Source organism: Microtus ochrogaster, chromosome 1 (assembly GCF_000317375.1).
Source record: "Microtus ochrogaster isolate Prairie Vole_2 chromosome 1, MicOch1.0, whole genome shotgun sequence".
Classification (NCBI taxonomy): Eukaryota; Metazoa; Chordata; class Mammalia; order Rodentia; family Cricetidae; genus Microtus; species Microtus ochrogaster.
In genome coordinates, this window is record NC_022009.1 from 125,494,178 (window position 1) to 125,516,877 (window position 22,700).

At 43.7% G+C, this 22,700-nt stretch overlaps 1 protein-coding gene across 1 annotated transcript in view; it reads right to left on the reverse strand.

Annotated features, from left to right (window-relative positions):
- The window catches only part of Fam160a1 (family with sequence similarity 160 member A1), a 78,513-nt gene that overhangs the window by 24,354 nt on the left and 31,459 nt on the right, over positions 1 to 22,700 (reverse strand). The window contains exon 5 of the mRNA XM_013348640.2: positions 3,345 to 3,512. Within this exon, the coding sequence (XP_013204094.1) occupies positions 3,345 to 3,512 (168 nt within the window). The remainder of the gene's footprint in view (positions 1 to 3,344; positions 3,513 to 22,700) is intronic.

The following is a 22,700-nucleotide window of genomic DNA, read 5'->3' on the forward strand; positions in this document are numbered from 1 at the left end:
ACCCCTGTCAATCTCTGTCAAGGCGCTTGGCAGAGCATGTTACTTTCAGTAACTGAGTTGCAGGAGTCCTTTATCCTATGCACAAGTATTTTATACAGTCGACACATCTCCAACCAATCTGTGGATTGTCCTTTCAATTTTTGTGTCATACGCCTTTAGTCCCAGCACTCACGAGGCAGAGGCAGGAGAATCTCTGAGTTCGAGGCCAGCCTGGTCTACAGAGTAAGTTTTGGGACAACCGGTACTACACAGAGAAATCCTGTCTCAAAAAATTAAATAAAAAATAAATGACCAAAAAATTGTGCTACTTCTTTGTTCTTTGAAACTATTATTATCATGTATGTGTGCATGATGTGTGCATGCACATATACCACTGTGCACATGTGGAGGTCACCGGACAGCTTGGTAGAGTCTCTTTATGTGTATTCTGTGGATTGAACACAGGTCACCAGCTTTGCCCAGAGAGCCTCTACCCACTGATGAATTTAGATTCATCTTTGAAATAGGGTCTTGCTATGTAACCCAGGCCAGATTCCAACTTGTGAGCCTCCTCCCTCAGTTTCCACAATGCTAGGAGGCAGGCTTACACTACCCAGTGCACTTGGTTTGCAGTTCTTAGATCCTCAGAACACTAAAGATCTCCATCTTGAATGTGCCCAGTTTGTCTAATGTTTCTTTGGTTGCTCGTGTTTTTGGCAGCATGTCTTAGAAACCATTGCCAAGACTACAACGATTTTCTCTCAACTTCAAGTCTTTGATTCATTTTGGGTTAATGTTTATCACGTGAGGTAGGAATAAGTCTTCCAGTCTATGAGCGTACAAATGTCTTCCATACATATGTGTATGTGTGCTATTTCTGATACTATTGCAAATGTGACTGATATCTTTTTTTTCTTTTTATTTTTTTTTTATTGAGAAAAGGAAAAAAAAAGTATCCGCCTCCTCCCAGCCTCCCATTTCCCTCCCCCTCCTCCCACCCTTCTCTCCCTCCCCCAAACTTCTCTCCCCCTCCCTCTCCAGTCCATAGAGCAGTCAGGGTTCCCTGCCCTGTGGAAAGTCCAAGGTCTGCCCCCCTCCGTCCATGTCTAGGAAGGTGAACAACCAAACTGGCTAGGCTCCCACAAAGCCAGCACATTAAGTAGGGTCAAAACCCCGTGCCATTGTCCTTGGCTTCTCATCATCCCTCATTGTTCGCCATGTTCAGAGAGTCCGGTTTTATCCCATGCTTTTTCATGTGACTGATATCTTAATTTGATTTTTAGATTGCACACGGAGAAGGTTAATGTTGATTGCCAAAGTGACAGAATCTAAAATCACCTGGGAGGTAGACCTCTGGGCATTCCTGTGGGAGTTATCTTAACAACCTTGACTGATGTTGGAACACCCATTTTAATACCCCAACATCCAGCCAGCCATCCCTCTGTGTCCCTGACTATGATGTGACTAGCTGCTTCAGTTGCTGCTGCCTGAGATCCCTACCAGGAAGGACTCTAGTCTGATATGTAAGTTATAGCAACCCTTGCCTCCTGTAAGTAGCTGTCTTTGTTAGAAAAATTTTATCACAGCAACAGGAAATGAGGTATTAAAACACTCACTATTGTATAAAAATAAAGCAGATTTTTACATGAAATTATATTTTTGCAGCCTTGCCAACCTCGTTATGGATTCTAATAGTTCTTTTCAGAATATCCCTTAGATTTTTTTTGTTGATGGTTTTTTTGTTTGTTTGATTGATTTGCATATAAGATCATGCTATCTAAAAAGCAAGCAGCTTTATAATTATCTGGGTCATTATTTGCTTAATTATATAAATGGAGGCATTCTTCTTAAATATTTAGCAGGCACACTCTTACCTTACTCCTTTTCTTCAAGGAACATTTTCACTGTTACATAACAGTTTCACTATGTAACAGTTTCACTATGTAACAGTTTCGCCATGTAACCGTTTCACTGTTACATTTTAGTTCAGAGTTCACAGATAACCTAGCTCAGCTTCAGGAAGTCCCACTATTCCTGGTTCACTGTGTCTGAGAACTATCATTCTCCTCTCTGTTTTTATAAGCTTGACTGTTTCTATCTATCTACCAAAAATACAATCAAGGAGTTTATGTTTTTGTTACTGGCTGTAATATCTTTTTGCTCCTTACTGTAATATCTCCAAGGTTCATCCATAGTGTAGCATCTCAAAACAAAGTATCCTTTCGCTTGTAATTTCTTGATCTTCTAGGTATTTATGAGTATGTTGTTTGAACCATGTATAATACATCTACCTATTTGTGGATTTCTCAAGTTTCTGTCGATGTTTTTAATTTAAACTTGTTGTAATCAGACAATACACATCGCATGGTTTCAATCCTTTTAAATTCACTAAGCGTTGTTTGGTTTGGCTTGTGTTCTGCCTGGGAGAAGGCTGAATGTGGAACCTGGTACTATCAGGTGACTCATTGAATGAGATTTTTTTTTCTAGTACAACACTTTAATTTCCTTAATTTTTTTTCACAGTTTTTTTTTTTAATTCTATTGGGACAAGGCCCTGCTATGTAGCTCAAGCTAGCCCCCAGATTTGCAAACTGTCTGGCTCAGTCTCTGAAGTACTACATTACAGACCTGTGCTACGGTGCCTGCCTCCTGGCTATTGTTTTTCCAGTAAGTTATCAGATTGCATTCCAGACTCAAACTAAGTTAATTCAAACAAACTAGAGGAATAGTATCCTATGGGGCTCTATTCTCCCTTCTCCCTCTCTCTGATATTATTTTTAAACATGTAACACACATACACTATAAACTCAAGATAGACTATTATTAGATTTTTATCTTTTACTTTTAAAACAATGGTGGCAATTAAAACAAGACAGTCTTTGAAGAAGGGCTGGGGGGGAGGAGTGCTACTCTTAGTGTTGGATCTTCGAAGCTGAGTGGGCTCTAAATGTTAGAATGAAAACCTAACTCCACAATTTCCCAGACTTTCACTTCAAAACACGACAGAGAGATTTGCTACCTCTGGCCCTGGTCCTCCAGGGCTCTGGCTTTCCCTGCACCTAAGTCTTCAGGTTCTCAGAATCTTGTTCCTTCAGAAGTACATTCTGCCAGTTCCACAGATGAAAGCATCAACATAGACAAATTGAGAAAATTGGGGGTGGGGGGGTGACATAGTGCCCCCTCTCTAACAAAGGGACACCTGATAGGGAAAAACATTATCAAATTATCTCTATTAAAAAAGACGGAGAGTAACAGCTGCAGGACAAAGTGGAAAGGGAGGGAGGAAATATTCACAATTTTCTTCCCCAAACAGTTCCCTTTTGGAATCTGAGTTGAACCCATCCTTTCCCGGAAGCTCTCCTTACCCGAAAAGGGGTGTTGATTCGGCTGGTGAGCGTGTCCAGGATGTGGACATTTTCATGCTGGTGCAATAGGATGAAACGGAGGAAGATCTCCAGGAGCGCTGGCTCAGAGATGCTGCGCAGGAAAAGGTCCAGGTATGCAGTTGTGGTCATGACCTCTTCCACCGTCACCTGGATCCAACAACAGAGTGAGATCTCTGACAGAGTGCTAGAGACTCACCCAACCCTGAGAGTTTAGCTGAAGCCAACAACATGGCCATGGGACACAGCACCTGCCCTGAAGCTCAGGCCAGAACGGCAAAGCCGAGGAAGGCACCATATGCTCTGACGGTTCCAGTCATATGCGATTTAAACCCTATAAAAGTTTTAGTACGTGTATTCAAAAACGGGGAGAAAGACTGTGAAAAGTATTTATATGGTTAATAAAGGAGTAATTAGAAAGTTTGGTATAATTTGTCTCATTATTAATCACCCAATAAACCTTTACTGGGAACCTCTATGTCCAAGGAGCTGTAAACACAACAACAGGCTTTATGTTCAGCAAATTGAGCTCTAGAAAATTAAATGATAATGTCATAAATTGCAAAGGAGAGGTGCAGACATGGAGCACTACAGATGTGTTTCTGGAGAGCAGCAAGCCAATGTTTTTATAAATGAGTACTAGACATAAAACATTATTTATAAAGTGCTACAAAAACTTAGTGCTAATAAAGTAATGGCAACTTTTTTTTATAACACAAATTGAGATTCTCTACCTATGTGCTTTACCTATTCAGGAAAACAATGTCAGTCTTTTGGTGAATCAGAATTGAGTGACATCTTTCATAGAGCAGCGGCAGAGGCTTAAAGTGAAGGCCAGAAGTCGGTGTCAGGCTTAACCCTTCATCACGCTAACCCTTGTGGGATACCTTACTAAGCCTGGGGCTCACTCATCCCACCAGGATGGCCAAAGGCCCCTCAGGGATCTTCTGGTGTCTGCTACCCTCGCCATGGGTTTCAGAAGCACACTGCTACCTAGTGTTGCTACATGCATGGCCGGGATCTGAATCTGTACCCTCACACTTGCACACAGTGCTTCACTGACTGAGGCATGTCCTCGGCCCCTCAGCCTTAGACATATTAATACAAAGAGCTACTATATGCTCCCCTGTAGGTGGAGGCTGCTTGCTCGTTCCCAGCCGCCCAGGCCCAAATAATTCACAGAAACTATATTAATTGTAACACTGCTTGGCCTATTAGCTTAGGCTTCTTATTAACTAACTCTCACATCTTAAATTACCGCATTCCTATTATTTTATATTTTACCATGAGGCTTGTGGTTTACTGGTAAGATTCTGGGGCATCTGTCTCCTTGGGCAGCTACAAGGCATCTCCCTGACCCCCACCTTGTTTTTCTCCTCTATCTCTTCTTGGAATACCAGCCTTGCTCTATTCTGCCCTGCCACAGGCCCAAAGTAGCTTCTTTATTAACCAATGGTAATAAGACATATTCACAGCATACAGAGGGAAAGCCCATGTCACCTCCCCTTTTCCATCCAAATAAAAAGGAAGGATTTAACTTTAAATGGCAAGATTACATATAACAAAGCAGTTGTCAAACAAGAATTATAGTTACAGTATTTAGTCCATTTACATTTGGCAAATTAAGGAAAATACTCTATCATCTACCCTATATTTGTAAGCCTCAAGTTTTATATCTAATTTATCTTTTATTATAACTAAGGAAACGTATAACTATAATTATCTGTTCTTTGACTCCATCAAAGACCCCAGAAGGATACAATATTACCTCAGTTAACAGGAAGTGCACTGTAAGCAACTTCCAAAACTCCAGAATGGACAGAGATACTCCCCTTTCTCCTAAAAGCAGAAGGCAGCAGCTGATCTTTCTTTCTAGAGGTTATCACCAGGCTGGGCACAGAAGCGTCCACTCTTGGGTGCACAGAAGTCACCCAATGCACAGTCCAAGCTGTGGAGTTCTAACACTGCACCGTGCAAACACCCCACCCTGCCCAACGCTCTTCATTCTAAATGAAGCAGACGGCGGTGCTTTCTGAATGAGAGTGTCTCCTCTTTTCCATTCCTAACTTATTTCTCCCTACCTTTACAAGTGCTCGCTGTCACGTTAATCATACCATTACCAAGGCCATTCTTTTTATACTTCATTCCTCCTCTTCTTTGAATTTTCAGCTTAAAAACCCACAGATCAGTTTAGGAACCAGATGTCCAGAGCTTCGAGACGAGTGTAGACAGGCCATGAATGGCTGCATCTGCGAATAAAGCCTTCACGCTGTCTATTTTGGTGGTTTGAATTACTTTTTATAAGTTCTTGGTGCTCAGCTGTGCTCTGGATAGATGAGTCCAGGTGGGTAAAATATCACAAAATCAGCTGTCTCCTTTCTTATTCTAATAAATAATGGACTTTATTACCATAAAGTCCATTTGAATTCACTCTTTCGGAATCCACTGAAACCCCCACATGGTGTGCTGAGTGACGGGACATTGCTGCAGTGCAAACACCCTCCCCCAGCTCGGCAGCCACAGTGTGAGCATGCAAGCGTTCAGACCTCTTGAAGTCGTCTGTCTACTTTAAAGGGCTCTCTGTAGCCCAGATATAGTCAAGGAAGCGGGAGCAGGAAATCATCAACACTGGGCAAATAACAGACACAGGGGAAAGTGCATCTCCCAAGCCACCTGCTTCTGCAGCCAGCTGCTCTAGCCTGGGCTTTCTGCAGCTCTCGAGTGGGGCTTGCATGGGACATGTCTCATCCTACTGCAGCATGCAAAGCTGAACATACAGAGGACCTCCTCAGGGGTGAGGCAGTATCCCTCCATGATCCAGCAATTGCTATCTGCCAGAGTTGAGCATTGCCCAATTTTTCCATATACTCTACACCACGTCACATACCACCACCTCCTCAGCACATAAGTATGAACTTACTCTGTTTGGATTGTATTGTGTTAGAATGTTCGCTTGCAAACACTGCTATTGGAGTTGTTAACTTGAGCTTCACAGAAAAATTGTCAAATGAATTTTTAATCAGGCTAGGTCAGGATTTCTGACAATTTTTTAAATGATCCTAAATCATACTACTACTTTGTACTAAGTATTCATGTGATTTGATAGCCTCAGCACTGACAATTGCAAAATCTAAGCCTCAATCAATTCTGAAAAAGCACTGAAAATGTTCCGTATTCTGCAGCATCAAATATTCAGTCGAGAATTAATTTGATTTCATCTAAACAGTAGAATTATATGTGTAATAAATCATTGTTTTAAAATAAATTCGTGAGTTATTACTACAAACCTGTAATTTACATATCTGTTTTATATGCCTACTGTGGTGAAATGTGAGGTGTCCCTCACAGACCCGTAGGTTTGCACACTTGATCTGCTGCTCAGGAGGCGGAGCCTCACTGGGGCGTCGCTGTGGAGTTGTAGAACCCAGTCCTGACTCCTGCCTCTCTCTGTCTTTCTGCAGACACCGTGTGATTCATTCCCTCTTTCCCTGATGCTCCTTCCCTGCCATGGTGGGCAGTGTTCCTTCCTAAACTATAAGCCAAACCAAAGCCTTCTTTCTTCTAATTGCTTCTTGTTGGATATCCTGTTATGGCCATGAGAATAGTAGAGAATACACCTGCATACCCAGGATCAGGTAAACGTCTCAGGCAAAAGGACTTCTAACTAGGAAAAAAACCTAAGAAGCCTTGTTCTACCTGTGCCCTGGAAGCTCTTCCTTCCTCTTTGTTCTCTCTCTGTCTCTGTCTCTCTCTCTCTCTCTTGCATGTGTGTACTTCTGTCAATAAAATTTTACTCAAGCCTCCCCATGCTAGCAACATCCACTGTGCTACATTTTCGTCCCTTAGCTTCTGACACAGCCCTCCCTGTGTAGACCAGGCTAAACTCTTAACTAATAATCCTTCTGCCTCAGTCTTCAGAGCTAACACACTGGGTGTAGGTACATTTTTAGTGAAGGGTTCAAAAATAATTAACAACACTAGACACAGCTAAACAGGAAATGGTGCTCAACCATAAACAATTATTCATCCACTTGACTGCAATGTTGGGATCACTTGGTGGAAATTTCTACCAAAATGATCAAGGCAAGAAAATGTAAATAGAAAACAGTAGAGAAATGGAATCATTCCAGATGGGCTAAAAGTTAGATTCCTTGACGCTAAGTCTCTAACTTTACCCAGCACTGCTGAACTGACATGACATGAGACTCCCAGAAGCTGCTTTGCAGCTGGTAGTGCAACATCAGCTTGCCCCACTGGGTTACACGTGACCTTCATAAGCTCAAAAGCCCAGCAATCAACTTGCTAGAATCCAAGTCTGTCCTCGGGGGCCAACATGAAAGGGGGGCATTGAGCAGCTATTGTTTACTACTCTTAGGCTGGATAAATGAAAAGATTTTATTTCTTTTTAGAAATCAAAGCTGTCATTAGTAAGCTAAGAGGATTTAAGGAAGCACTTGGGGGGCAGCATTTACATAACATGCTATAAATATTCAAAATCCAATCCCATTAAATATCAAGTTGCAAACTCTTTACAGATTGAGGTCACACTTACCTTAAACTAATACCCTAACCAGGGAAACCCGGTCACTTCTCCTTCCACCTCTTCTCCCCACCATATCTTTCAGAGCCTTTTATCCCAGAAAATCTTTTCCTGCCCCATTATCGTACTTTCAGAAACTTCTTCTAATCCTCCCAAGTAGGCAACGTCCTTAATGAGGATAAGAGAAAGAGCCGAAGTGTGATCACTTGAAAGCTAACGATAACCACAGAGGAGAGACGCTCAGTCTGAGGAATGCAAAGTGGAGCCTTCTGCCAGCGCCCAGAGCAGCCTTAGCAAAACACAGAAGCTACAAAGTAACTATTCAATGATGGAGGACAATGAACTGCAACATGAGGACCTTTGTCTCATAAGGTTGCCAGTATCTACCTTGTTCTATAAAGAATGGCAGGCAGCTACCAGCTTACATGAAAATAGCCAGCTATACAAATTAACTTGTCACTCAAATTAACAATGTCTACACATTGTAGCAGCTTTAGAATGTTATTTCAAATTAAGGGTGGACCCTAATGACTGAAGCAGAACAGCAAAAACTCAAAATCCACCTACTTCCAAACTTACCCTTGATAAGATAAAGACAGCTATAAACCCCTAGGCACTGTCCCCGCTTCCTCCCCAGTACAAGTGCTAGGACAGAGGTCTTCCTTGGGCACGTGGTTTTATTTCTGTCGATCCAATTTAGTCCATTCTTTGAAGCAAATCTTTCTTTATTCCCTTTCCCCATCTTCCTTTAGTCCTTGCTTGGTTCTTTCTTCATGCCAACTGCCTTTACCAGCCCCTTAAAGTTGTGTTTTCTAAAGAATGTAGCTTGAGACCGGGTGAGTGAATTCAATTTGCTGGTTCACTAATGGTTTAGACCATTTTCAAATAGAAAATGTTAGTGTACCCTGTGTGTAGTAAGAGCAAGTACTCTTCTGTGGAACTTAGGCGTGTATATTTTGTCGGAAATACATACAAATCACATTATGTGCCGGTGCTTCACTGGTATACCCAGTATGCAAAAACCTGACTGTGAGAAGCAGCCATGAAACAAACAGTACATCAACACAGCTTTAAATCGCTTGTACCAGCCCACTGCCCACCAGTTATCCATCCCTGGCTACAACTCAGCAGAGTGCACAGAATTGACCCTGGCTTTGGGAGCAGGATGGCAACTGAATTCAGTCATTCGGTTTCTTTTTATCTTAGCCCACAAGCTCTAGAATGATTCCCTCCCCCTTTTTAAATCAGAATTTCAAGCTTTTCAGAAATGGACCAAATGGACAGCTTGTTTTCTTTTAAAAGGGAGGTAGATGCTGCATTCTACTTCTACAAAGTCAAAACTCTATACAAAAAAGAAGAAGAAGAAAATAAGCCCAGCCATCGTGTCCACACTGCAGAAGCACATTAACTTGATACGTAGGAGTGAAATTGAGCATACAGGAACCCTGACCCTTCTGTAATCAGCTCTAGTTGGGCCATTCCATTTGCATCTAAATTAGCACCAGTGTCCTCTCAGTGATGGCTGTTATATGTGTCTTGAAAAATAAATTTCCCATCTGCTAACTGTTTCTTTGTGATCCAGTCACACTGGAGCAAACAGATGGACCCTACCTTCTGTCACTCAGGTAGGTGGCAGGCAGTGGAGGTCAGGTGACTGTGACATCCTCTATAAGACAGAAGCCACCTTCTTTGGCTTTTTCTCTGATGCCCAAGGAGAAAACTAAGTAGCTGGTTCCATGGGTCAGTGGTGAGTTCTCCCACCTCATGGACCCCACCAGTGTGGAGAAACAGTAGGACCAGCAGAGAGAGAAGGGGGACTGGACTTGTTACACCACAGGAAACAGAGTTGAGAAAGTCTTTACTGAACCCCTGCTGGAGCCCACCAGCTGCTGCCAGAGAGACAAGCCAATGGACAGGAAGCTGGTCCACTGTGGGCAGCCAAGGGCAGCAGCTGGATGGGCTCTTCACAGCCACCTCTTCCTTCCCAGGACACAGATCACCCAGAGGCATGGTCAAGTGCAAAAGGGAACTGACACTCTGGTTCACAGAGAGGGGCCCACCCCACACGTCAACCAAAAATTCAGGACAGAAAACATTCCATTATTCAAAGTCTGGAAATAGTTTGTAGTACAAGAATCAGCCCCCCTCCTGTCTCCTTCTGCTCCGCCACCTTAAGGCCACACAGTGTACCGATGCCACTGCCAGAGGCAGGCTGAGAAGATGGAGGTGACATTCAAAGTTACTAAGCTGAGCTACTTATTCCCAAGAGACTTTAAAAAGAAGGAAATGGAAGGTGATGGCTACAAGGAGGGTGTCTGCAACATATTCTGTGGAAAATATTTTTAAGATAAAAGCCAGTCTCAGCCCTTTCTCTGTACCCCTTTCTGTTTCCAGTGCAGATAGAGATGGCCGGTCAGTCCTGCATGCTGCTAACCACCATGGAGACTGCACCTTCTGGGGTTTCTAACCTGACCACATTCCAAGAATGGCCCTCTTCACCAAACATTTGCTGAACACATTGAAAACTCAGCACTTAATGACTGGGCTGGGAAGGCAGCTGGAACACTATTCTGTTTGTTGTTATACACAAGGGTAGAAGCACTGGGGATTATAAGGCCTGACTTAGGTCTATATTAGGAGTTAGGGAGTCACGCTAGACTCGGAGCATGGTTGCCAGACCTGAACAGACAGTGGATTTTAGAAATAACACAGGATTTTTAGGTGGGTAGATGCACTGTGTGTACGGATTTAATAGTGTATGGACTGCACTGTGCCATTTAATCTCTCTAAGCTGCTTCCTCCTCTGTAAAATGGGGTAACCACAATATCTAGAAGTATTTGAGAATTAAAGACAATGTCTAGACATCTAAAGGCACAGATGGGACTAAGAGGAAAAATGAGCATTATTTTCTGATTTGGGGCATCAATTTAAGAATAAGCTAAATCAGGGTGTGGTGAGCAGGGGTAACAGACAGAACAAAATGTGCATTTGTAGCACGATTAATAAAATCCCAAAGACAGAAATTGGGGTTCGACCTGAAGGTCAGAAAAGCAAAACAGCCAATCACTGGCTCTTACCTCTACCTCTGTCTGAAATGGCAATTCAATGCCTCCAGTAATCTCAGAATGAGACTGCATCTGAGAGCTGTCTCCTCCCATTTTCTATTCCTCTCTAGGGCTGGGATTAAAGGCGTGTACCACACCACTCCCTGGTTTCTATGGCAAACTGGTGTGGCTACTGGTATTAAGGGATCACCACTGCCTGATCTGTAAGGCTGACCAGTGAGGCTGTTTTACTCTCTAATCTTCAGGCAAGCTTTACTTATTAAAATATAAATGAAATATCCCTACAATGCTTGTCTAAATGCACTTTGGAAAGCAGAGGGACAGTACAGCAGCTCCTCCAGAGAGAGCGTCTTTCTATTTCTCCTTGTCAGCGTTTGCAGAACTAGGAGGGGCTGTGCACGACAACAGATCTGCCCAGGAGACTCCAAAGAATAAGGGTGTCCTAGGGCAGGATGGATTTACCAGGGTCACTGGATTCTCTCAAACGTTTTCTGCTGTGTTCACCCACTTAAACCTCATTCTAATCCCAAAGGACCGGCTGACCAAAAGTTTAGAGAAGAAATAAGAGTGTCACTGCCAACAAAAACCTGGCCATGTCCAAGAGACTTCTGCAAGGAATGAGCAAGTTAAAGTCATTTTTCTTACAACATCAAGATGTTTTTCTCTTGCCCTTCACAAACCACAAACCAACCCCCACCCCCACCTCTCTGGAGGGGTTAGCAAAGGGCTACTTCTAAAGCTTCTTGTCCTGTATTATATGCATATTATTTGTACCCTCTAGCTTCATAATGTAATTTCCCAGACAATAATTTAATATATGACCCAATATAATTAAGCTTCATCTAATAGAGTTCAGTTATGGAAATAGTCCAAGCCAAGAATGGTAATATGTGTCATAACCTTAGCATGTGGGAAGCCGAGGCATAAGAACTTGAGTTCAAGAAGGCTAGCCTGGGCTACATAGGACTTTAGGCCACCCTGTACATACTAAACAGGAAGAGGAGTAAGGATGAAGGGAGGAAGGGTATATCCCAAATAGTATATAAGAGTGGACTTCACAGTCTAACTCTGAGACCAGAATTAGTGAGGAAACTGGGGTAGGTAGGGGTAACTCAAAAGCAAAGATGGGAGAAATGTTTCAAGGAAAATTTCATATGTCTCTTTCTTATTTACTAATTGTTTGAAAAATACTCTTCCAACAGCATTGTATCAGTTGTTGAGTATCTCCTGAGCATTTAAAGACCTTTAAGCACACTATTTCAGCCCATGGCATTCATGCAACCTTTTGAGAACTGACTTCAAAGACCTAGAGGGAAAAAAGGTTCCTCCCGGAAAGACAGTTCCTCTAGGGACAGGGTTAGAGAATGTGGTGGTTTGAAAGGAAATGGCCGCCATAGGGCGTGGTACTATTAGGAGGTGTGTCCTTGTTGGAAGTAGTGTGTCACTGTGGGGTTGGGCTTCGAGGTCTCCTGTGCTCAAGCTGCACCCAGTGACTCAGTTCACTTCTCATTGCTAATGGATAAAGCAATAGAGTGCTCACCTCCTTCTCTTGCACCACATCTGTCTGCTGCTGTCATGTCCTGCCATGGTAACAGTAGACTAAACCTCTGAAACTATAAGCTACCCCAATCAAATGTTTTCCTAGTAAGAGTTGCCGTGACCATGGTGTCTCTTCAGAGCAACAGAAACCCTAACTAAGGAAGACAGAGAAGGAGGAGGTCTGAGGTTAGACCATTGAGTCACAGAGAAGGAGGAAGTCTGAGGTTAGGCCGTTGTGTCACAGATCCTGCTACAGCCGCCTCTAAACTCGGAGTCTAGACTCCTGTCTTTGGCCATACAACAAGTCTTGAGAACCCCTGTGGGTCATTCCAATGTTCCCTGTCCTGCCCTTAGTTTAAGAACCCATGGTGGACAAGTATTGCCCAAATGCAACTTTCCCTCCATATTAATCTCCACTTCTATTTTTCTGGTCAGGTCAGTGCCATTTCTCAGTTATCTTCATGTATTTCTCCATCCTTTATGACTGCCAACTTTCTGCAGAAACATGTACATCTGACCTACTGAGCCAGTTCTCTAAGGACACAGTGCACTGTCAAGTGCTCAACGCGCAATCAACAAACCGACTGAGATGGGCACTGGGGGAGCTCTGCTACTAAAGAAGAAAAACACAGCATCTACAGCCTACGTTGGGGATGCCTCGTTGCCAAGGTAGTTAGGTTCATCTGCTGATACCTGAGTAACGGGAACATTTCCACTTAGAGTGAATAACACTTCACTGAAAACACAGAGCCCAGCTCGGGCCGTGCTCTGAATGAGAGCAACTTCAAAAAGTGATCTACTGCAGAGAAGAAACGCTTCCGTGGGTTGTCCCTCCATTTCTCCTCCAGATTAACACAACAGTCCCATTCAAGCTGGTAAGGCTGATGTCCAACCCCCGAGCGGAGGGGAAATGTATGGGCTAGAATCTCAGCCAGCAGCTAACTACGGAAAGGCTGGATCACATCTCACGCCTGCAATCGCCCTTCAGACTCCATCTGCCTGCTGGGCTAAGTGCATCATTTTTGGGTAAAATTTTATATTTAGAACAATTTTCCCAGGTGCAAAAACAAGCTCTGATGACAAAGGACAGATTTCACTCCTGGCTTATTTTCTACAAGCGACAAAGAAATCTCCACACAATGGTGAGACAGAAATGGCACAGGTGTCTGCCAGAACAAATTCAATAATTCTAGCCGTGGTCGTTTTCCTCTGTTTTCCCCAAATCTGCTCGTCGTCTGGCACTGGAGACTCACAGCAGAGCATCTCAGAAATGAGGGGCCACCATGCCTGTGGAAAGGCAGTGTGGGGCAAGAGACAGCCATAGCAGGATGGTAACAAGCAGGCCAATAGCCTCTGCTGGGTCCCCAAGCCAACCTTCTGCTTTCCTTACAACCTGCCTGAAGATAAACTCACAAGGCATTTGCTGCTGATCAACTTTGAATGTTCTCTTAGGCTGGTGCATGGGGAAGAATAAGTGATTCACACCAAACTGCAGACCAGATTTTCCCCTCTTGCATCTGCTCTTGTTTCTGAGAAGAACACCACCTGGCTTCCACAGATAAGGTGAGGTTTTGTGTGAGCTATGTTTTGTGTCGTCTGTGTGAGGGAGGGTGGGGCCTGTTCTATCGTCTCCTAATTCTGAGGCCCAATAACCACATCCTTTGGTGTGGCATTATTGCTACTATGCACTGGTTGAAATTAAAGAGAGAAGTCTCATTTCCCATTTCCCATCAGAAGTAACCGGAAGCTTCATTTATCACCCTAATTTCCTCTCCTACAATGGGAAAGAGGCGACCTGAGGCATGACAGAGGTCAGCCAATGAGATTCTACAGTATCCGCTTCAGCCTCTAAAAGCAAACTCTCTCCTCACCTGTGTGGTAGGAAGGTAGATACACTTGTGTCACCTACCTTCTGTAACTCTAAAAGTAATTTTTAAAAAAAGGCAAGAAGAGCTGTAGCCGACAGGACAGAATCATGTACACTTATGGGCACTTACTTCCTGAGGCCCACCTCTGAGCCTACGGCAGCCTGCACAGGGCATTTCGGCACTTAGTGAAAAGGTCTCCTTGGATATAGATAGTTCTCCCTGCCCTGGGGTTTACTTAGCTGATGATCTGGCCAGAGCAGAGGGTGATTTTTACTCCTGGAAGATTCCCCTCTGCTGTCTGTGGACCCAGCCCCTTGCCAAGGCATTAAGTCTAGAGATCTAGTGACCTCATCTGCACCTGCAGTGCAGCAGACTGCTCTTGTGCAGTGGACGACCTGCACGGCTCTACGCCATGACTCTGCAGAGCCTGAGTCTCCCCCATAATGACGATCCCAGAAACCCCCAGCTTCCCATCAAGAGAAACACAGTTTGTTATATCTAAGAAGTTCTGTGTTGGTGGGAAGCAGTATGAAATGTCTTCCCCATGATCATTCTGACTTCTTTGGGGGAAACCCTGACTTTATAGTTTAAAAACAGAAAGTATGTTTTCTATGTGTCTAGCTGTGTCCTGATCAGGAAAATATAAGCAAAAGCCATGTGAGGCATGGGAAAGGATCTTAGCAGGGAGATTTCTGTGATCACAGTTGAATCTATGCAAACCAACACAGGGGTTCTCCAAAAGTTAGATGATTGCCTTGTGAGTTTTAACAGAGAGCTACTCCCCAGCATCTAGAGCAGTGCCTGGAATATACTGGGTGCTCAAAATAAATGTGTTGAAACAATTAACAAATGAATGTTTCATAATATGAGAAGAGCGAAGAGCAGCCAACACTGACAGTTCATAAAAAGCAGAGAGAGTGACTGCAGTGACCCAGCCTCCAATGCATGACAGCAGGGTTTCCAAGACTGATTACACCATGATGCATCATAAAACACATCTTGAACAACACACAGCAATCACCAGGGCTGACTACAGTGTGCATTCTGATATTTATTATTTGGTTCCATTTTCAATCTAGTCTTGACCCCAGGTGACTTTATAATTCATTAGCACGATGACTCAGTGTTTATAAACTGTTTAAAACATACACATCTATATAACCTTCTCTACTGACTTTTTGTTAACAAATAAAAGTCAACACTAACATTTAATTTCTTACTTATAATTCTAAAAAGTTTTAAAGTGAATGAAAAGAAACAGTGGCACAAAAAATCAAAATGGCATGATTATTAGTTGGGACTGGAATTTCTCTATAAAAGAAAAGCATAATCACTGAGGATATTAAAACACACAACACAATGCTACACTACACAATTCTACACTACGTGACACGATACAGGACAATAACACTACACAAGTAAAGATGCCTTCCCCCAGCAGAGGGACTGGGAGCTATCCAGCAAGGCCAGCGCTGGCCAGCTGTCCTTCATCCTATCCCAGCTCCTGGTGTTGGTCCACACTGGCAAAGAGCTGCTTCCTCTCCCAGTACCCATCAACGCTGCTGTCCTAGGGAGCATGGTTTGTAATGGCCTGTCCTAGTGACTAAGCACTGTGGTAACTGCCCTTGATCTTTGCTGATTGGAGAATGCAAATGAGCTTTCTTTCTCAGCTGAGAGTCTCTGGGGGACTGTGGCTAACAATTTAAGATACCTAGAGCATCATGGGATAGCATAAAATGATCTTCAGTGAGAACAAAAGATATCTGCATTTTATGCTTCGTGTCTGGGGCCACAAGGAACTTTTTATTGTCTTGGTGGCTACAGGTGTAGAACAAGCTTACACACTCTAGACTCCTCCTCAGTGAATTCACACACACACACACACACACACACACACACACACACACACACACACGAGGGATGCAGCAGTGAGATACAGCAGCAATATCCATATTGGACCTCCCTCCACAGAACTTGGCAAAAAGATAAACAGTGAGGTTTTCTAAGATAAGAGAAACACACTTCGGAACACTCACAGGCCCATCTATGTGAAACATAAAGCTGCCAGCTAACCCTTCGATGGCTAACCTAAAGCCAAAGACTAACAGACGGTTTGCAGTCAGTAAGAGAGGTGGCTCGTTCCTGTCACAACCATGCTCAGCTGTGAAAGAATGGTGTTGACCTAGAGGACCACGGTCTCGGTTCTGAAATCCTGAGATTCTCCAGCTCTGTGTCAGGGGCTCGAAACTTGAGCTAATGAAATTCTATATCTTAGTGTCTTACTCCATTAAGAACACACAGTCAGTGTAATGACAAGGATGCCCACCACTTCTTTTGATACATTTATTCAGCCAATTGTGAATTTATTGAGCAGACCACAGATACACAACACAGAGAAGAACAGAAAGTGTCTGTCCCTGAGGTGCTCACTCACTGGCTGACAAAGCTCATACATGACAGGAGTGCTAAGCCCAAGCTCTTGATCTCACATGACTGCTCAGAGCTGGTTTAGAGAGGAGAGAAATCGATGTGCACTCAAGTGTGAAGCTTGTCTCAGTGTGGAGCTTGTACTGGGACTTGAATGAATGCACTCTGGGTAGACAGGCGGGAAGCGGAAGGGACAGTCCATCAGGGACACAGGAGGCAAGAACAGACTCTGCAGAGGGTGACAATGGTGATTTGCATTTGAAAATCACAGAGCTGCAAGCTGGATGGTGCCAGGTTAGATGCAGTTTGCAAGATCAGGAAAAGTAGTCCAAACAGCCTGCTGTGGGTAACAGGGCCCACCATGTGTTCTTTGGAATGGGGGAACAAATAGCAGCCATTTTTTTTTTATAAAAAAATGTGTGTAAGTACTTATATACTTGCTAAAACTAAGGAAGGTTAGACTTTTGAACATTGGGTAGAGGAGAGTGAAGTCTTAGGTTTCTCTAACACTTGCAATCCTTCAGCCTTTCTCCCCAGGAATGACAAGAGACGGAGTCCATCCCTTCCCCTTTCTCTGAAAGCCAGGCTCTGGCAGCAAGCACACATTCCTCTGTGCTCCTCCTGCCCTGGCTTCCATGGCTTACCTAATGCTGGGGTTCAATATTAAGAAATAATATCTACAAGAATAATCTCTATTCTCCAGCATGAATTTCCCAAGTAATGAAGATGTCTAGTGATCCCTGCCTGGCTGACTTTTCCTATTTCCCATTTTCTCAGAACACCGGTGTTGTGCCCGCCTCGACCAGCAAGGAAGACGCAACACTGGAGCTCTTCTTGCAACTAGTTTATTCAGGACCTTGTTCACAGCAATCTTTCTCCTTCTCTTTCTCTTTCTCTCTCTCCCCGGGCAAACCTCTCCCAGCCTTTAAAAAGGCACGAGCCACCAACCCCAGATTGCCACGTGGGCACTGCCCATAGGTTCATGCATATGCAAGCAGCTGACGATCATTGCGTGATAACAGCATGAGTCAGGTCTTAGCCATATTAGGAGTTGATTATCACAGAGAGCACTCGCTTTTGGGATAGCGGAGGGCGGAAGCCAGCACCATCAGGTGCAGCTCTACACAGCTCTCTACATTGCCATCAGGTGCGGCTCCACACAGCTCTCTACACACCGGCAGGGAAGACTCAGACTCAGATCACACTGACGTTTCTAGAACTTTATTTCAGGTTCCTTTTGCTGCAAACTCAGTTTGCACTGATTCACATAGATGCTTTTTATGGCCAGGCTGAGGGCATCAGAGAAGTGGTACTGTTTTACCGTATACTAAGTATAGTATCCATAGACTATTAAGTCATGGCAAATGACAGTAGCATGCCTCTCCTGGAGAAGCTGCTATAAACATCTCTGTCACCTCCACTAGACAACAGCTGCACATGGGCCATGAAGCTGCTATCTCCAAAAGAAGAAGGGAATGTTGTTAATTATCATCTTAATTCATTATACATGTTTTGTGATGGCTCCCCGAACGACTTCTGTTCACAGAATCCCACTTCTTTGTCAACTATGTGTTAGGTATTTGACACACATTATCAGGGCTAATTCTCCTTGGACCTTTAAGGTAGTTAGTAGGAGAACTGAGACTCATAATTTTGCCCCCAAATACACAGGAATGGAAGAGACCAGAACCAAAGCAGTGTTCATGGTCGTTAGTTATATCACCTGAGAAGATGTCATGACAACATTCTAGTCATTCTTCTGAAAACAAACAGCAGAAATCCTTCGGGCCTGAACCTTAGCATCACCTGCTTGGGCCAGTAGGTGGACAAGGTCTTCCACATAAAGACACAAGTTACCATCCGCAAGAGGATTGGGCCACCCCTGCCCTCTCACCATCCCACATGCCCCACCACCACCAAGACAAGTCAAATCAGCAAAGTTCTTAAGTCAAAGAAAACAGCTCCAATGTCATACCAGGCTTCTATTCCAGAAGCTTCTTCCGTCAACTGGTTGGGCACACTCTACCTTTATAAAGGTGAAATTCAATGTTAAACCAACAGAAAGAACAAATGCTTCTTGTGAGACACCCACATTCCCACAGCCACTGGGAAGGCGCCAACAGCATCAAGTGAGGACAACTTTAACAATCTGCTCAGCTGCCACTCACGGAGGGACATTTTTGACCCTCACACTCATCCCTCAGAGCTAGGTCTGCCTCAGAACCTGCTCCGTAAGTATCTCTCATAGAGGTAGACTTGGACTCCTCTCGCATGCTAACAGTGGGGCAGTACAGCCCTGCCTCCAGTCCTCCGAGAGGGATCTCCAATGTGCACACGATTTAAAAGCCCTAAGAGCTCACCAGACATATTTGGGGCCCAATGTTTCACAGCCCTTTCTTAAGGCCACCCTACTGAAATGGGCACTTGGGAGCCGATTTTTCTAACAAACACTGGCTCCTCATTTTGGCTCACAGGATGAGATCCTGGCATCTCTGCCTTCAATTTGTGTCTGTGCTTTGGCCGACATCACAGAGATAAGCAACTGTTCTTAACCTTTCCTCTTGAGTTACTTTAAATTCCAGGAAGTCAAAAGCTTCCAGGAACAATTCACTCTCCCAGAGGAGGCCAGACTGTACCCTCAGCATTAACAGGTTAGCAATCTAACATGTATGTAGAATGTTAGGACAAACAGACAGGGAGCTGAGACCAAACACAGGGGGCCACACCCCCACCAACCCTACTCCATTCTCTCAAAGCCTCATATCCACATCCTGACTTGGAGTCGCTACATCTTTATTTGTTTTACTCCCTAATGTAGCATGCAGAATAAACCTCCTTTCTCTGCTTTTCAAAATTATTCTCCTTAATTAACATACTGGGGACAGGTGACTGGGCCTCACTTGGAGTTACCAGAGCCCAGGCTTTCACCCTAAATACTTGGGTAACAACTTGGTGGCTATTCTCAGTCTTAATTCCATCTTGGAATCTCCCAAAAGACACCCTTGCTTATGACCCATCCTGAGCCAGTTAACTCAGCCTTCCTGCAAGGCTCACCTCCCTGCTGGGCTAGTTTCTCTTTCGATTCTGATTGTCACTTGTACCACTATAAACCACATGGACCTTCTGACCATAAGTCCCCTGTACCTTCCAGACACTGCCATCCCAGTGACGATACTGGTAGATGAACAGAGAGCTTTAGAAATGCTTTTGGTGAGCTGTACTCTTAACTATAAAATGACCAAGCACTCTTCAAAGAAAAATCCAATGTCAGAGGCTGAGAGACACCTCCAGTCACCAGGAAAGTCTGGGCTGAGAAACCTGGGCCTGTCCTGTCCGTTCAGTTTTCAAGTTGTTCTGCAGTTGGATACTGCCTGCTACTTAAAACAAACCTTCTCCAGAGTGTGTGAAAAGACTGAATATCTCTACTGAAGGGCAGCAAAGAAGCAATTTGGAAACTTCCAAAAACTAGAATACTGTACAACCCTGAATAATTGTCCAGAAGAACCATAGGGGAATTCCTGGAAAGAACAGGACTTAAGTGATTGCCAACAATGTTGGGAAGACCCAATATAAGGTTCAGACCCGAGAGAGCTGGGAGGACGAACAGGGCTGATGAGGTTCCCACTGCCGCACCTCCTTCCCCTACCACAGAGCAGCATGGGCAATAGTGTAGCTTACTTTAGCACGGTGGGGGACAAAGTGACCTGATGTGTATCCTGGGCTATGGACACCACTTCCAGGACACAAATAAAAGTTTCCATGGGAGTGAGTGGAGATTCATGAGCTACAACTGTGTTCCTTTCTCCTCTTTAGGGGAGGGCCACAGAAAGCCTTCACCCCCAAGAGCCTCTTCTTCGATCCACTAGGTGGCGCAAACTCTCCTTTTAGAGAAAAGGACATTAAAAATTGGTGCAGCCAAGCAACTTCCTGCATTGTGCCAGAGCCTGGACAAGAAATGGATCTGTTCTTCAAGGAAATCTATCTCGTGTTTAACAAAAAGAAAGAGAGTTTTCTCTAAACTCTGCTTTGGGGACTCAGAAGTTAAACATATGGAAGGATCCATGAACCTAAGATTTACTTTTTTAAAAAAAGATGTAAGAAGACAGACAGCACTGGGGAGTTGGGTTTGGTACAAGATTGGTCATTAATGTCTGGGGGAGCACGCCCAAGTCAACCCACCTCTCTGGTCTTTAATGCCTTTGACTGAAAATTAAGAAATACTTAATCTCTAGAATTACGTCCACTACCCGAATTCCATAAGTGTTCATAACATACCATGTTTCTATTTCTAAGTCTATTCAGATTTGATAAGAACTTTAAACACAAAGGATGATTCACAAAGTTCACATACCAACATATATAGCTTTGTTTTGTAGTCCTGAGGACTGAGCCCAGGAATCACGCATGCTCAGCAAACTCTATCACTGAGTTATATCCCCAGTCTACTGATAGTTACCGCTTTGAGACAGGGCTTTACTATTTAGTCCATGCTGACTTTGAACTCACTTTGTGGTTCAGGATAGTCTTGGACTTGCAATCTTTCTCCCTCAACAATCTCTCAAGTAGCTGGGAGTACAGGCTTGGGGCATAGGACCCAGCACTCTGTGCAAAGCTTAAAAACTGAGATCTTGGTAATTCATTGGTTGAAAAATATTCCTGAATGCCTAGGCACCAAGCACTGGGCAAACACAGAGCCAGATGACAACAGGGGACACACATGAGCTCCTCCTGTTGCTCCATGCTGCTCCTCGAAGAAATGGAAATCTACTAGACTCGGAAGTTCCAAATGCCTAGATTCTTAGACACAGAATTAACCTGGACAGCTAAACCTACTGTACACTGAGTGCCACTCATCCAAAATGAAGCCTGCGGTTTCGGAGCATTTGGGGCTTCTGGATTAGAGATAACCTATCTATGTTATAAAAGCATATAAGTGTAAGTATCACAGGGCTTGTTCAGACAGTTGGTATCTTGACGAACAACCGTGGCAACAACTGCTGCCAATTAACTTACAGGCGCTCCAAGCCCAGGGCAGTGAAGTCCATCTTGAAGGGTTTCATTTCCACATGCAGAGAGCATGCTGCAAGAGTGATTCTTCAGCCACCAATGCTTCTTCAGTAATATCGTAGTCTTTTTCCTCCTTTCTAGAAATTTGTATCTTCCCTTATGTTTTTAAAGCAATACCTCTCTTAAATCTTAGGTTTTCCTTTGGATTTGCACAATGAAGTGTATTTCACCTGTATAACTAAATTTGCCTGCCTCTTCACTCTCCGGTTCAATTCTATTCATTCTGACCAGTTTGATTTATCATTGTTAAGCGCATCGTTAGACAAAGCATTATAGGGAGAAGGATGCTTCCAAGACACCATAAAGTGGGTCAGGGACCAACTTTGATCCTATGGTCACAATCGGTTGAAACTGAAAGATGAATAGAAAGCTTTAGGCTTCAGTCTCTGAATAATACACCTAGTATCAGATAAGAATTGCCATGGGCTCTAGGTGCCTTGACTAAAATGCTCAACAATGTGGTACTTAGTTAGTTCTGGAAACTCGGCAACAAGACCTTGGATATTAATTACAAGATTTTCTTTTTTGAAGAAAGAAGCAAATGTTCCAATAGCTTCTATTACCATCATTTAATATTCCCAGAGGCTTTCCCCAATAAACATTAATCATTTCTCTATGTTCCACAGTTGACACACGAGTGTTAATCGAGGCTCCAGAATGGACTGTTACAGGTTTCTATCTATTGATGAAGGGAAGTGTAGGCTTGTAGGTGGGTCTGGACGTCTGTATGCATCATCTTTCCACGCAACAACTTGGAGCACCAGAGGGGGGAAAAAGCAGGAACACCAGGGGTGGAAAAAGCAGGAAAACCAGAGGGGGAAAAAGCAGGAA